At 39.1% G+C, this 15,458-nt stretch overlaps 1 protein-coding gene across 2 annotated transcripts in view; it reads left to right on the forward strand.

The window, feature by feature from the left end:
* The first annotated feature begins 281 nt into the window (after positions 1–281).
* CRISPLD1 (cysteine rich secretory protein LCCL domain containing 1) overlaps positions 282–15,458 on the forward strand; it is a 38,016-nt gene continuing 22,839 nt past the window's right edge. The window contains exons 1-2 of one of the 2 annotated variants that reach the window (XM_069004967.1): positions 282–423; positions 1,365–1,687. In XM_069004967.1, coding sequence (XP_068861068.1) covers positions 1,430–1,687 — 258 coding nt within the window. In that variant the 5' untranslated portion in view covers positions 282–423; positions 1,365–1,429. Of the gene's footprint in view, positions 424–1,364; positions 1,688–15,458 lie in introns of those variants that run through there. The other variant, XM_069004968.1, reaches the window with a different exon arrangement.

A 15,458-nucleotide genomic window follows, 5' to 3' on the forward strand; every position in this document is an offset into this window, starting at 1 on the left:
CCGCCCCCAGGGAGCGCACGGGTGCCGGGGCCGGGCGCGGTGCCCGGAGCGCGGCCGTCCCGCCCCGCGGGGTGCCGGGGAGGGGTGTCCGCCGCACGTCACCGGCGCCCGCGATAAATGCCCGGCGGGGCGGGGGCCGCCAGGAGAAGCGCGAAGCTCTTCGGGGCGGTGGTGGCGACCCGGAGGCGGGCGGGGGACGCGGCGGCTGAGCTCGGCGGCAGCCCCGCGCCGCGGCTCCGCTGCTGGACACGCCCGCGCCCGCCGCGCGGCTCCGAGCGCGGCTCCGAGCGCGGCTCCTCGCCGCAGCCAGCGGGGCGAGGCCGTGCCTGTGCCCCCCGGCCCCGGCCCGACGCGGGCGTGGCGAGGAGGCGGGCGGCGGAGCGAAACTGGCTGCGGGGAGAGCAGGCAGCCGCCGCCGGAGGGGTAAGGGCACTGGCGGGGGGTAGCATCCTCCCCGCAGCATCCTCCCCGCGGCGGCGGGAGGACGGGCGGCGGCGGCAGGCCCCGGCGGCCGGTGCGCTCCGGCCGGGTCGGCTGCCCCTCAGAGAGCGGGGCCGGGCCGGGGCGCCGGGTGCGGGCGGCGGCGGCGGCGCGCTGGGGAGGACTCGGTTCTGCCCGTGCGCCTCTTTGTGTTTCCCTCCCAGCGGCTGGGTCCGGTGTGGCGGGATTCACGCGTGCTCACCCAGGGTGAAGGACTGACCTCGGCTTTCCTACCTAAAGCACTCAGACATGTAGCAGGCGTTGTTAAAACACCGCATTCTTGGAAGTGGTACTACTTTTTTTGAGAGTTTTCAGTGCTTTCCTTTGTTTGGTGACTAGAATAACCCCGTCTCCCCCGTTTTCGTGTCCGAGTTGAATACCTTTAGTTTCATGAGGGTTTTGGAAATCATGAAACAAAAGTTTTAATCAAGGTCATATTTTGAAATGCACCAAGAGGGGATATAGTTTATCAAGTTAATAGTGTATTTCAGTTTACATTTTGGCAATGACTGCAAGCCTCTAACCTTCTTTTGTTCTAAAGTTCCAATACTGGAAGACCTTATCTACAATCTAATCTTCATTGATGTCTGGCTCCTTTTAAGTAGATATGAAAAGCATGCTTTCTGCATGCAGGCACTGAAATGTGCATGCCAATGTAATATATAAAACCACTTGAACAAACTGAAGTTCATAAGATTGAAGATAAGCTATCTTCTCAAATCAACAGTATGCACTTACCAGAGTAAAAAATGCAGCATCTGCTTTCTCCCCCTAGAACAACAGTTACAAACTCTGTATGAACTAGAGTTTTTGTTGCTTAGTAAGTTCATACAGGCCAGTCCTTCAGTCTACAAATTACATTACTCTCTCTTATGCATTTACAGCCAACAAACCTGGAAGAAAGACTTTGTCTTGGAGCTAACTCCTGAGCATTTTGAGATCATTCATCATGAAGTATGTAGTACAGGAATGGCTCAGAGTAACTACCTTGCTATTCATAGCTCAAGCAGTTTCTGCAATGGTTCTTCCCAATGCCACGCTCTTAGAGGAACTTTTGGAAAAGTACATGGATGAAGATGGTGAGTGGTGGATCGCCAAGCAGAGAGGGAAAAGGGCTATCACAGACAGTGATATGCAAAGTATCTTGGATCTTCATAATAAATTACGGGGTCAGGTGTATCCACCAGCTTCCAATATGGAATATATGGTAAGAAAAAACGGATAGTGACATGCAGAAAAAAATGTTCTTAGCATAGTTGCTATCACTTTATAAAACAGCATACTTTCAGTCTTAGCTTGCTTGTTTTCTCATTTAAAGAACTTGTCACTTGTTTGTCTTTTTTTTTTTGTACAGGTATGAGCTGTGAGAAAAAAATGCCTATTTGTGGATCAAGTGTCATGCTCTACTAATATTAATGTGTTTAATCTCTCATAGCTTTCCTACCTTTAAGTGGCAGTTCCTCAGTGTTAGGGGCCAACTTCCAAAATTGCGGTACTCAATAAAGTTGATTGTAACCGTGGCCTAAAATGTTACTGTCTAAGAAGAGTACTGAACTATGAAATTTCAAAATAGCATGCCTGTATTCTTTCCCATGCTTCTAGGTTGGATGGAATTTCCGAGCAAAATGAGGGTCTTACAACAAGAAAGCCTTCTGTTTAAGTTGGCATGTATTACTGGAGGGCTGTATATTTCTGTGTTCAGATTAATAATGTAATGCACAATTTCTGTTTATTTTTTTTTCCTTAAGAAGCCTCTAATATTTGGACTATTATTAGTGGCATTAAGTCCTATGTTTCTGAACTTTGTTTTTATGCCATAATTTGAGGCAAATTCTACCTCTCCTTGCTACGCAGATGAAATCAGGTCACTAGAGCTTTTAAGAAGTCTAGAGGTTTGACAAGAATGGGCAACTTTTCTTTTTTCTGCACATTTTTCCTGTGTTCACATGGTGTATAGTTGATTTATCTGTTCATGCACCAGAGAAATAGCATTGGTATAGATAGAGTTGTTTATATCAAATATTACACAGGTTTCATGATACTTGCCATGACAGAGGTTTATATTAACACATTTCCAGATGAAAATATCTTTCCCAGACTGGAGTGGTGTCTTTCAGCTTGGAAATCTAATTGAACTGAGCATATATATGTCCTGGAAAAACCATGCTTGCTTAAACCATCAGTAGAATCATAGGATGGTGTGGGTTGGAGGGGACCTTTAAAGGTTCTCTAGTCCACGCCCCATTAAAGGCAGTTTAACTTAAGTTTATCTATGTGAGTGTTACTGTATTAGACTATATTAGAGCCATCAGAGAATTAGTTCAGAGAATCACAGGATATGTTGCCACACATCATCTCCAAACAAAGGGATGATAATACCTGAAACCCCTTCAACCCGTTCAGTTACAATTGTCTGCACATATCCTTAAACTTTGTTTTCTGTTGTGACTTTTTCTGACCTTGTTATAGTAGAGGTTAACATTTTGTTCCCAGTCACTCAGGTTGATTTTTTCTGGAAAGCTCAAGAAAAACCTATTAAGTCGTTTTGTAAAAGAAGAATTGGGAAGACTGTTGTATTCCCAGGTTCAAATACCACAAGCCTTTTTCTTGAGATTCTGTGAAAGCCTAGCTGATTTGTAGTTACATGCTTTTTTCCATTCCTAATGCCATACTAAATTTGTCTGTCTTATATGTCTTGGAAAGAAGAATTTGGATATACTCAAAGAAGTAAGGTTTTCGACAGCTTTATTCAAAGATTCCTCCAGCACTGCACACACTTGGGCTTAGACTGTGTTAGGTCTACATCTGGAACAAGTTTTTTTGGTTTTGTTGTTGTGTTTTCCGTGCTCTCCAATGATGCCTGAGCCAGAGTACAGAAAAGCAATTACCCAGTTTTAACATCAAGGATGTTACTCAGAATAGGGCAGCAGCTTTCAAGCAGGTGGGATTCAATTCTGGCATAATATCCAAGGGAATCAGGGATTAGGATAGGCAAGAGTTTGAGATTTGTGAAGGTAAAGGGTCTGTGTAAAGCATGTGGTCAGGGACAGATACTTGTGGAGGGATGGGGACCCATGAGAAGGGCATGGAGAGAGCTTGAATGGTCAAGAAGATGTTGAGAAATCAGTGTTATGGAGAGAAAGAGCATTTGATGAATAGATGTGGTTAGGGTAAGACTGTGATTTGGATCAGAAGTTTATGGAAGGAGGTTAAGAGCACAGAAATATGCGAAGAGAGGCTATTTGAAAAGTCTAAGTCTGTAAGTAAGTAGGGAGGAAGATTGTATCTGGAGGAAGCAGGTGAGAGTCAGTCTTGGGAATGGAGACAGGATGGTTTAGAAGACAGTAGGAACCACACGCTGCTTGAACAGAAGGAGGAAAGGACAAGATTTCTGATTGTTTGCACATATATTTTTATGGTACTCTTAGAGATTTTTCCTTTCAACGCCTTACCAAAGATGATTATCAGTGCTCCAGAAGAGGGAAACAATTCCTCTAAATGCTTGCCTGATGTTCAGCGAGCTAGATAAGGGCAGCTGAAATACTTTGTCCACTTTTGTTGTGGTTTATTAATATACACACGCTGGTTTATTAATATAGACATGCTGTGATATGGGCACAGTCATGTCCCTGTAAACTGCCCTTTGTGTTAGTAAACCCTTTCCTTGTGAATAGAGCTAGTTCTGCTTGGGGGAGTGAAGCTGTATGTGTCACTGAACCTGAATGGAGATGATCAAGGTCCAGATGCCTCACTGATACACCTGTGTCTCTATAAATCTGTTGTATAGTTGAGAAGTTTAAGATCTCCAAGAGTGCTTGGAGCTGGGAGAAGGTGGGTGGGGGCTGCATGCTGCACTGTTAGGTTACCTTAGGTTACCTGCTCCTACCAATGGAATGTACCTGAGTTGATGATGAGACTGATCCAAGTACTTAAAGAATCAGATTTTATTTTAAACAATGTAATTTTAGGGTTTTTTTTTAATTCTGAGTCATGACACTCTCCTTACATGGCAGAATCAGATGAGTATCAGTGCTGATAAAAGAACATTGGAATGCATAAATAAGGAATGGGTGGGATGGAGAACCACACTGGGTAGGAGCTATTGGTTTTATTACTCACTTAAAAAGTCCAGCCTTACCTTTGAGATAAGGTCTCCAGCATATAAGATCTTGGTTGTATTAAAAACAAACCAAAAAAAAAAAAAAAAAAACCAAACCAAAACCCAAGGAAAACTAAAAAGTTGCATTACTGAGCTGTATACTCTTACCATATGCTTTGAAAAAGAAAACATTACTGGCCTGTCATAGTTCAGAGACCTAAAGTTACAGTGCAGTAAGATTCACAGTAGATAGGTCTAATGAACAAAGTATTCTCATGGTTGTCTGGCTGAACTTACTGGATGAAAAGTTCATCTTCCCAAGTACTGTAGCTCTAGTGGTAAGCAGTAATGAATTCCTAAGATAAGAGGATAAGAATAGAGCATGTAAAGAGAAACTTCTGCAATGAAGCACCCCAGCTTTCAGCAAACAGCAGCTTAGAGACTTCCTCAATCTGCTGTTGCACTTTTTTCATCAGATAGAAAAGTCTCAGAGGGAATTTTCTTTATGAATCTGAACGCTTCTGAGTCCACTTGTATTTTTTGAATCCATGGCATCAATTTGCAGAGCTCTATAAATTAAATTATGCAGTGGGTAAAAAAGTGTATTTGTTTGGCTTTAAATTGTTCTTCTATTTGATGCCTTGTTTTTCTTTATTGTGAGAAATAATAATTTCCTCAGTGATCACAAGGCTTTCAGCTGAAGAATCCTAATTCCTTTACTTGAAAATTATTCTATCTGGAAAGCTGTTCCATTTTGGTCTTTATCTGCTATGATTCTCCTGTTTGCCTTTTAATGCAAAGGGAACAAAGAAAGTATAGCCATGGCATACTGCAAATTGTTATAATTGTATTTATTTTCTTCACTTCCTAATAATTTCTAACATTCTTTTACTTTTTGACTTAGCGACCTATAGCTGATGTTTCATAGAGCTATTCACAATGACTTCAAGATCTTCTTAATGTGCTGAGATGTCATTTAATACTGAGATGTTATATACACTACTGTGTATATAGAGTTGGCTATTATCTCCAGCAATGTCCTTATTACTTTGTATGTATTCACATTCAGTGCTATCAATCATTTTGTCTTCTCATCACTTATGATTAGTGTCTTTATCTTTTACTTTTCCTATCCTGTTTTTACCTACCTTAAGTAGTAAATCCTGCTTAAGTTAGGTAAAGTGCATTCTCTTTCCTTGGGCTGTTGTGAAGAAGGTATTCTGCAGAGACCATGGAAACATCTTGCAGGGAATCTGAAAAATTATTTTGTATTCTTAAACCTTTTTTTGTCATTTGTCACTTCTTTCTTTACCTTATGATAGCTTCATTTTGTTTGTTGATTTTTAAGTAACTTAGGAACTCTGTGGAAAACCTAACTACACTTAACTATTTTCCACGTTGTTGACACCTTCAGGGTGTAATATATTTGGGAGTAATTACCTGTGTATTTCATATTTTTTTAACTTACCCTATAAAATCATCCCAGTGGAAGTCAGTTTTTAGTCTGCAGTTTCTAAGGATGTTCTAGAAACTTTTTAAAAATATTTTCAACAATGTGCTGGGTTTTGTTAATGTGGTAACAAGGTCATTTTAAGAGAGATAGTGTAATGCACAGTGATTAGAAGTTTTATGAACCAGTTCTTCCAGGTTCTTGAAGGATATTAGTTGGTCCTGGCAATTTGTTACTGTCAATATTTTCAGTTTTGGCTATTGTTTCTTAAGGCTGTTATGGATCCTCCACCTCATCTTCTGTCTCTTTTTCTGTATAGAAGAATTCTGGTGTGAGAACATGCATAAACTCCTCTGTAGGGAACAGTATTGCAAAAATTCATTAAACTCCTCTGCAATGGCCTTATATGACCTTATGACTGCATGTTGGATCATTTTTTCCTAGACTTCTTCCTTCAAAGCTGAAATAGTTTTTGGGTTGTTGACATGAGGACTTAAATGGAAAAAGAAAAATCTTTTTTTGAGGTTATGATGAACAGTGTGTTATGAAAATGCACAGCAAATGAGTGTTGTATACTTTTTTACCTGTACTGTTTCCTTTTAAAGAAAGGTGTAAGGAACATTTTCTTTTTGCTGCGCACATGAATTTCACAGCACTGGAAGGAGAGGAGAGAGGAATGAGGTTTCCCTGCTCCCCTTCTAAAGCACCTGAAGAGAGCTAAGAGCATTGTGTGAAATGTCCCCCCATGGCCCTCACACCACATATGCACTTGGGGTACATCCATATGAAAGAGATGCTTGAACGAGTACTGGAAACTGCAGCCAAGTGCTGCTGGCCATATTCAGTCTGACCAGATCAGGGGCCTGCTGTGGCTCAGCTGCTCTGCAGCTGCTCAGGTGTCCTTGCCTGCTCCTCTACTGTGCTGGAGCTGCCTGTGCCTGCCCAGCTTTTCTTGCCAAAGGCCTATCCTTTAAGGAAAAAATGGGAACCGTCGTGCATTGTCATATATTTATCAATGGTTTGTTGGGGATTTATGTGAAATAGTCCCCTTATTCTCTTATTCAGTTAGAAAGGGTTTGCTGCATATTAATAAATTATTTGTTTTTGGCACCACACCATAACTCTGAAACTTCCTGAACTCCTAATCTTTTTTTTTTTTTTTGTAAACGTTGGTTGCGTGTCATGAACTGAAACTTCAAAAACTTTTTTCCCAGTAATTTCATTGCACCTTAGTAACATTGCACCTTAGTAAATCTGAATATATTAATGAAAACTGAGATTTTCTTAATGATTATTGCCGTCAAGACTATAAAAATAGTCATTATTGTTTGGATAATGGAAGTTGTTAATTCCTCGATATTCCAAACAGTTGTTGTTTGCAAAATGAAATGATTCATCAAGGATAATATTCACAAAAGTAATTTTGATTAATGAATTTATAATGAACTCTATTTTAAACCATTCTTTTTAGTATTCATTCCTTGACCTCATACATATTTTCCCAAACAAAGAAGTCAAATGGTTCATGTGAGATCCTCATTCCATGCATGTGCCTTTGCTGTACTTAAGAGTATTCAGGTTTCCAGCTTGATAGATAGCAGAGCATTTCCACCTGGCATTTCTTGGCCCTGAGCCATGCACTGCATTTTGTAATTACTGTAATTGGAGACACCAGTGTCTTCTAGGGCAAGGCAGTCTTTGCTTATTTTGGTATCTCTACTCTTTTGGACAGATCCTGCCAAGAAATACTAGGGGTGTCATTGCAAAGCCCATACCTTCCTTCTATAAAGTTTTATATTGGAAAACTAGTGAGGAAAATACAAAGTTCTAGAGGTGCTTTTAAAACAGTTCAGATTAGGATATTTATTTGGTATAGCTGTGTGGTTCTTCAGGAAAATTGTGGATGGGTATCTGGCAGCAGTATTGGACCTGTATTTTGTTCACAGAGGGGGGAAAATAGAAATATTTTTATTCTTAGTTTGTGTTGGTGTATTACCTCTGAAGGACTTAGTTTGAAAACCTTGACAGTGATGTGTTGAAAGTGCTGATACCATATAATTCCTTTCAAAACCATGACTAATTCATAACTTCTATGGGACCTTATATTTTGGGAGGCTTGAAGATTTGCCTCTCCATTTCAGTAGCTTCAGGAGCACTTCAGAAGAAAAAAATTAAGAAATATTGCTCATTTAGATTTTTCTAAATTTTTTTTTCAGTAGGCAATCTTCTGTTATATTTAAATTGAAGCCATTGGACTTCGGATTATATGAACCCATTAGTGGATAGAGCTCTTGCATGATAGTAAAAAGTGATTCATGGCATCATAGTGACTGAATAGGGATTGAAGTAAATTTTGTTGCTATTCTGTGATACATGTAGGTCCTATGATTAGTTTAAGTCTGGGAGTAGCAGTTTTTTCTATGGTTATCTGTAAGTTCCCAGCTGAGGTTTTGTTTTTTTGTTTTGTAGTATTACTAGGAGAATTGAAACAGCATTAGGAAACATAAAGGAAGACCTTGTAGTGGACATACATGTTTTGGTGAATTTTTCTGCTCTCAAGTGCCCTGTTAAATTTCCTGGACCTTTCTGACAAAACTTTTTGATATTCCTGTTTAGTGTATTTTACCCATCTTGCCAAAACTCTTCAGGGATGCTTGATTAAAAACAATTCCTGTTCCTTTTGAGCAGAGGGCTTTGGTTTATGGAATTCCCTAAGTGGCTGAAGAGCACTTTGGGTGCCAAGTACAGAGCAGCTCTATTCAGAGTGAACCTGCCTGCTTTCCCTCTGGTTTTCCACTTTTCTGCTCCACTTCAAAGATTGGTAGAAGTGCTTCAGCTCCTTTGCCTGTGCTCAAAGGCTACTGACTCTGCATCAAAGAACACAGTGACGTTGACTTATCCTCTTATTCTCCCTGGCAGTTCTAGCAAAGGATTGTGCAATGTGAAGTGGCCAAGAAAAAAAAGTGGTATGACTTCTATTGATGTAATGCCAACAACAACTAAGCAACTCCAAGTAAAGAAACTGAAAGTGGAAAGTAGCAAAAAGGCTCACTGTCTCAAAGTTTAAGGGAGCCTTCCCAAAATAAAATAATTAGCAACACAGGACAGACACTGTTCATCTTTTAGTTTTGCTGTCAGAGAACTTCTTTGTCCTCATATAAAAAAAGACCGTTAAATATTAATCACTAGTAGGAGAATCTAAGCTTAAGTACAAAATACGAACAGAACACAGAAAGGATCAATGAGATTTATAAAAGTAGCTCCATGTTGCCTGTCATCTTCATGATGTTTGCCTCGAAATATTCCTTATTTTTTTCCTTTTAATTGAGAAAAAAACCCCTATTTTCTTAATATTATTTCACTGAAATGCTAGATATGAATTTATCCTGTCATATGTAAATATAATCAGCCTTAGATTTGGCGTAAGTAGAGTGACTGCCATAGGAAAAGTGTGATTCATTCAAAAGACTATCCTCTGTCCATTTAAAGATGGACAAATGTCACTTCATTATGAAAGAAGATAACAGTTTCTTAAAATGAGGCTGTTAAATCCAGAATTTGGCTGCCTGATACATATCACAGTAGATTTGTCCTGAATTCCCTGTTGGATCTTCAAATGGTCAGGAATTCCTTTAATACATTTTTTCAATGCTTTTTTGAGATTTTGTTTGAAAATATTTCTGACAGTAATGCCAGGTCACATATGATCAATGGATGCTCTCTGGCAGTAAGTTCAGTTCAGTTATGTCAAATCACAGTGGTCATCTTTAAAAAGCATTTAGTTTGACACATATTTGACATACCACGACTAATTCCTGTTCAAAGCCCAGGAAATTCTGTAGCATCTCTAAAACTGCTGTATGAAAGCAATCAGTTACAGTGAGTTTAACCCACTAATCACTATTAGGATTTGAGGTAAGGACTTGTGCTCTGGTCAGTTTGTGATTAGCTATAAATATTCATGAATACTATTTGTAATGAATGTGTGCAATTCATGATTTCACAATGGACAAACTGGAGGAATCAAGATCAGCTTTTGTGCTGTTGCTTCGCTTCCATTCCTGTTAGAATATAGAAGTGAATAGATGATTTTTAGTCATGTTCTATTAGAAAGTCTTAATGCACTGCTTTTAAAAAGCAGCTAAGTAAATGAACTGTTTAAAAACACCTTGGAAAGCTGAATATTCCAGCAAGGTTTTTTTAACATGCTTAGAGTACACAGAGAATTAAACGTGATTAGTCATGTCTGCTGGTTCCTGTTCCTGGTTTTACTTCTTGAACACAAAAAGCTCAAACACATGAAGTTGTAATAGGGAGATACTTCTAAATATTGGTGCCATTTTTTCAGTGTTTGGGAACAATATTTTTGGCCTTATACTACTTTCCTGTTTCCAGGCAAAAGCCACAGTTTTCCTGCTTTTCACTCTTTTCCAAAAGAGTAGCTGAAACCTCAAGGTCTATTCAGGGATCTCTGCCCGGTTTAAAGCTCTATAAACTCCAGTCTGCCACACGGTAGCATGTAAGTTCCTTACCATTTCATTTCTAGCCAGGTAGTAGTTTTCCAGCAGAAAATGCCTGTCTTAACTTTCTCAGTAGAGGAAAGCTTGGCAGTTTTAGCTATTCTCTTTGTGCTTAAAGACTATATCACTACTAGTTAGTATTGTTGGGTTTTTATCTTCAAGGGAATTTTGCCTGGTGTTACAGTACTCCTGAGGTTTTGTGGTCACTGTGTAAGGGACCTCAGGCTATGGGGAGGCCACATTTTTTTCTGACTCAAATGACTGGAGGTAAGCATCTTGAGTGCAACTTATTTACTTTTCAGATGTGCTAATTATCAATAGTTCTCATGGACTTCCTTCAGCAACTTTGTACTGATGAAATTGCCTCAAGGAAGCAAGGCTGAGAGACAAGCTGATGAAAACTGCCAATGTCTGTTCATCAAGAAGAGATCTTGTCAAACCAATCCATTTTATTTTTGAATGACCCAGTAATTAGGGAAGTATTAGGTGCCATATTTTGACTCTGGAAAGTTCTTGACACTCTCTACCCTGACATTTTTGTGAGAGAGGGAAAATTGACATAACCTCCTTTTAAATAGGTGGAAGGTTGAAGGTGTTGATGCGTTGGAGCCTCTTCTGTTTTGGTTAAACATTTATGTTATGACTTGTGTGAGCAAAGAGTACACCTGAAAATTGCAGTGTGTGTGTGTGTGTGTGTGTATACTATATAATGTGGGCACAGGATGGGATTGTTTTAGAGAACATGATCAAAATTAGAACTTGAGAAGTAGAAGTAATGGTCGGGGATCAACATGATGAAACTAAACCGCAAGGTATGAAATAAGGAAGAAATCAAACAGGTAAAATGCAAGGGATAAAATGTAGAGGTAAAAATGCAGTAAAAAGATGCAGGAGTGCTACTGACTTAAAAAATAATAGGCGGCGCCAGTGCGTGAAGGGAGACTTTTGTGTGTGAAACTGACGAGAACTTGTCTGAAATACAACATCCATTTTTGGTAATTTTTAAAGAATGGTCTACCCATTCTAGAGATAATGAAAGAGATTAATGAGGTTGATTATGAAGACAGAATATGTGATTTATGAGATGTTTGAAGGAATGAAGCAGCTGAATTTGGTTAATCTGGGAAATAAAAATGGTAGTTACAGATGAGAGAGATTTCTTTTTTTGTGGCAATAAAACGTCAGATAGCATTTGTAGAGCAGGAGGTTTAGGTTGCATAACAAGGAGATCCTCTTTACTCTTGCAATCATTAAAATCCAGAAGAAAATGAAAGTAAATATTATTCTGAAAATACTATTACTAATTTTAAGTTAAAAAAATTTGGATAATACACATATATTTGTCTGAAAAGGCTAGGTATAGTCAGGATCAGTCTCTTGAAGTAACTTTTAACTGTACCTTTCTGTCTTTCTGTGCTGGTGCCGTGCAGGTGATTTCTAGTTTTCAACTGTATTTCTGGCATATTTGCTCATGGCATTTCTCATTCTGTGTTTCATCTTTCATTTTTTTTTCCTTCTCAGTGTCATTAGTTGTAATACAGTGGATTCTTTTAAAAAGTAAATAAATACCCATACTGTACTGTGGTATTTACTTTACCACTCTTTCCCTATATTTAGAATGTATACAGCAATGAGGTATTTATACTATGCCATGGTAAATGTTTACTTTCAGTGGTGCCCGCTGTACTTACTTTTCCATCTTTACTGAGCTTAAATTTTAGCTCTTCTTTAATTTCCATATAGTCCCAGTCCATATGATTTTTTTCTGCCTTCCAACATATGTGAAAGTATCTCCAATTAAAATGAAACCACTGTTGAGGGCTTTTAAAAATTATTTTTACTGGAAAATGTTTTTTGAGCTACTGGCCTTTGCAGTTCTATTGCAATGCCTTTTGGTGTAGTAGGTGGACTCATGCTGCTTTGGCTTGGATGAGAATGTACACTTTTGATTTAACACTTACACAACACAAATGGTGGGATTCATCTCTCCGAGCTTTTGATGTCTGTGGTGTAGATGTCTGCATTTGAGCCAGTCTCCTTTATAATTAGTAGAGAAAAATGAGAATCTCCAACACACAGTTTATCTCAGTTAAAGGAGGGTAGCTAAAATTATCTCCCCCTATAGATGCTTATTTGTGTATGTAACTGCAAAAGTTATTTAGATAACTTAGCTCAGATGTAGGTATCTGTTTTGAGGCTGTTTAAATTCAGGGGAAGTTAATCCCACCCCATGTAATTTGTTTGGCTGCTGATGAATTTTAATTTAAGATGTGGTAGATAGCCTCACTGAAACAGAAGCTCTTCCAATAAACAGAACATTGGTTTAGGTCTACACTCTACCTGAACCCCATGTTGAGAGAGGTTGAATTCCAAATTTGTAGTCTAGTCTATAAAGCTAAACTGGCATTAGCTGTGGTTTATTTTGATATATTGTAACCCAGAAGCAGTCAGATCCATATTGTCTGCAACATACCTGCTGCAAAATGTCTTGCAGTCTTCTGGGATAGAGGAAGAGTCAGCATCTGGAAGCAGTAGCTGCTGCTACCATTCAGTTTAACCTGCACAGCTGGGTTTTGGATTCAGCAAGAGTAGTGTTTGAGAACATTTGTGAAACACTAATAGTGCCATATCTGTGTGTCTTTTTTGATGGTGCACTAGTTTTAACAGGATACTGATGAAAGAAGTGCCTGTGTTGACAAGTGTTGTGGTGCCATTGAAACAGGTTTGTAGAGCAAAAGAATTGATGCTGAGAACCTGATATTCATGCTAATTGCTTTTCAGGGGGGTTATTTTCTGCTGGGTCTTTCTGTGTGGAATGAATACCCATGGACAACTTCAAAGTGCACTCTAGCAGTGTTCTGCAAAACAAAAGGAATAGTTTCAAGGAGGTTCATACTTCTGAGCAGTTTGTGATATTTTCAGTGTGTGCCTGTCTCAATGTAGAAAGCCAACCCTGATGATGAGCCCTTATCCAAAAGGTAGGCCTCATGTAGTTTTCTGACAATGTGGGCAGTACTTTTTCTTGATTAAACAAGTTAAATTACATTGCATGTAGTATCAAACAATTCCCAGTCAAAGTGCTTGTCAGACCTGGGAATCAGCTGCCTTGTTGCACTTTCATCTTCTTGTGCTCCTTTCAGTACCTTGTATCGACCAAAGAAATCTGATAGAGCAAAGTCGTTGAAACCCGGTCATGTCAGAGCATGGATGAGGGAACTAGTGGATGAGATATCAGGTACTGTGCACACCTACATTTCAAAAAATTAGTCTCCCTTTTTATGAAAAGAAATATCCTATATTTTTAAGTAATGGTGTTTGAAGATTTAATTAATCCTTTGTCAAACACAAAGATCCTTGCCTATAGCTATGCAGAGATTTCTTTTCAACTTTACCATTTGTTTCAAAGAGTTGTTTTAAAAGTGTCCTTAGTTTAAATCTGTAAAATACCAACTGCTTCTGAGTATTATGGGAGAACTTTTTGAATTAAGCTTAAAGCTTAATTCAGGTCAGATCAGTATATATTTCAGTAGCCAGATTTTAATATCACTAAAGACACTGTGGTTAAAATTTGAGAAATGCTTGCTTCTGGTAGGATGTAAAATAAATAGGTTGCTGTGTCTCTTCATATTCTTCCATTTTTATTCTGGCTTCTTTTAAAATGCCAAGCATCTTGGCATTTTAAAGATCACTAATTAGTTTTTTATTTGTTTGAAGTTCTTCATTGGGTAACTTGATGTGAGTGAACATGAAAACATGGGTGTTTATCTTTCTTTGTATATGAAGATGCTTTCATTGTTTGAAGCCAAAAGCTTGCCATCATGTGAGTGAAACAAGGGAGTGCTATTAAAAACACAGGAATAAAATTCCTATTTCAGTAAAGAGGTATGCTTTAAATACTTAGGCAGATTATTTTACATGTTTGTTTCATTTAGCCTGCTTTGTGAGCAAAATGCACTATATTTAGAACTAATCTGACAGGATTGGTATGAAAAAAACTTTAAAATAAACAGTTTTTTATCCTTAGAATGAAGATACACAGTTTTTCTTCATATAACTTCAGTTAGAATAATTAGTTTAGGAGAGAAATTTTGATCTCCTGTTTTAACTACTGAAAGAGAAGGACAAAATTCAAGGTGGTATCAAAAATGTAAAGAGGTTCCTTCCTATTCTTGATCCCATCTCTGAAGCAATGATTAGGCATGTTGATAATTCAGTAGAAAATCTTTTGAATTCTTCAAATTCCAACTACATGTAGCTGTAGAATTGGCCTTTAAAAATACCTTTAAGCTAATTTTCTCTGAGTAATCTGTGATATGGCATTGCAATCGTACAGATTTCTTGTACAAACTTTTAATTTGTTTTCAGAAATTTCATACTTATTCATAATTTTATTAGCACCTGTGTATAATTTTTGCATTACTGGAGTAGTCAGATATATACTTAAGATAGTTTTCCAAGTGGTTGCATCAAGGATTAGGATACCATTTGTAGAAACACAGAATGGGTCAGGTTGGAAGGGACCACAGTGGGTCATCTGGTCCAACCTCCCTGCTCAAGCAGGGTCATCCTGGAGCACATGACACAGGATTGCATCCAGATGATTCTTGAATGCCTCCAGTGAGGGAGACTGTGCCTCCTTTCTGGGCAACCTGTTCCAATGCTCAGTCACCCCCACAGTGAAGTTCTTCTTCATGTTCAGGTGAAACTTCCTGTGCATCAGTTTCTATCTGTTGCCTGGCACACTGAGAAGAGCCTGGCTCTAGCCTCTTGGCACCCTTGTACCTGGGGTTATTATTCCCCAGGTGAAGGACCCTGCCTTTACCTGTGTTGAATTCCAGCTGGTTCTTCTCTGCCTATCTCTCCAACCTGTCCAGGTCCTTCTGAAGGGCTGCACATCACTCTGGGATAT

This window comes from Aphelocoma coerulescens, chromosome 2, assembly GCF_041296385.1.
Source record: "Aphelocoma coerulescens isolate FSJ_1873_10779 chromosome 2, UR_Acoe_1.0, whole genome shotgun sequence".
Taxonomy (NCBI): Eukaryota; Metazoa; Chordata; class Aves; order Passeriformes; family Corvidae; genus Aphelocoma; species Aphelocoma coerulescens.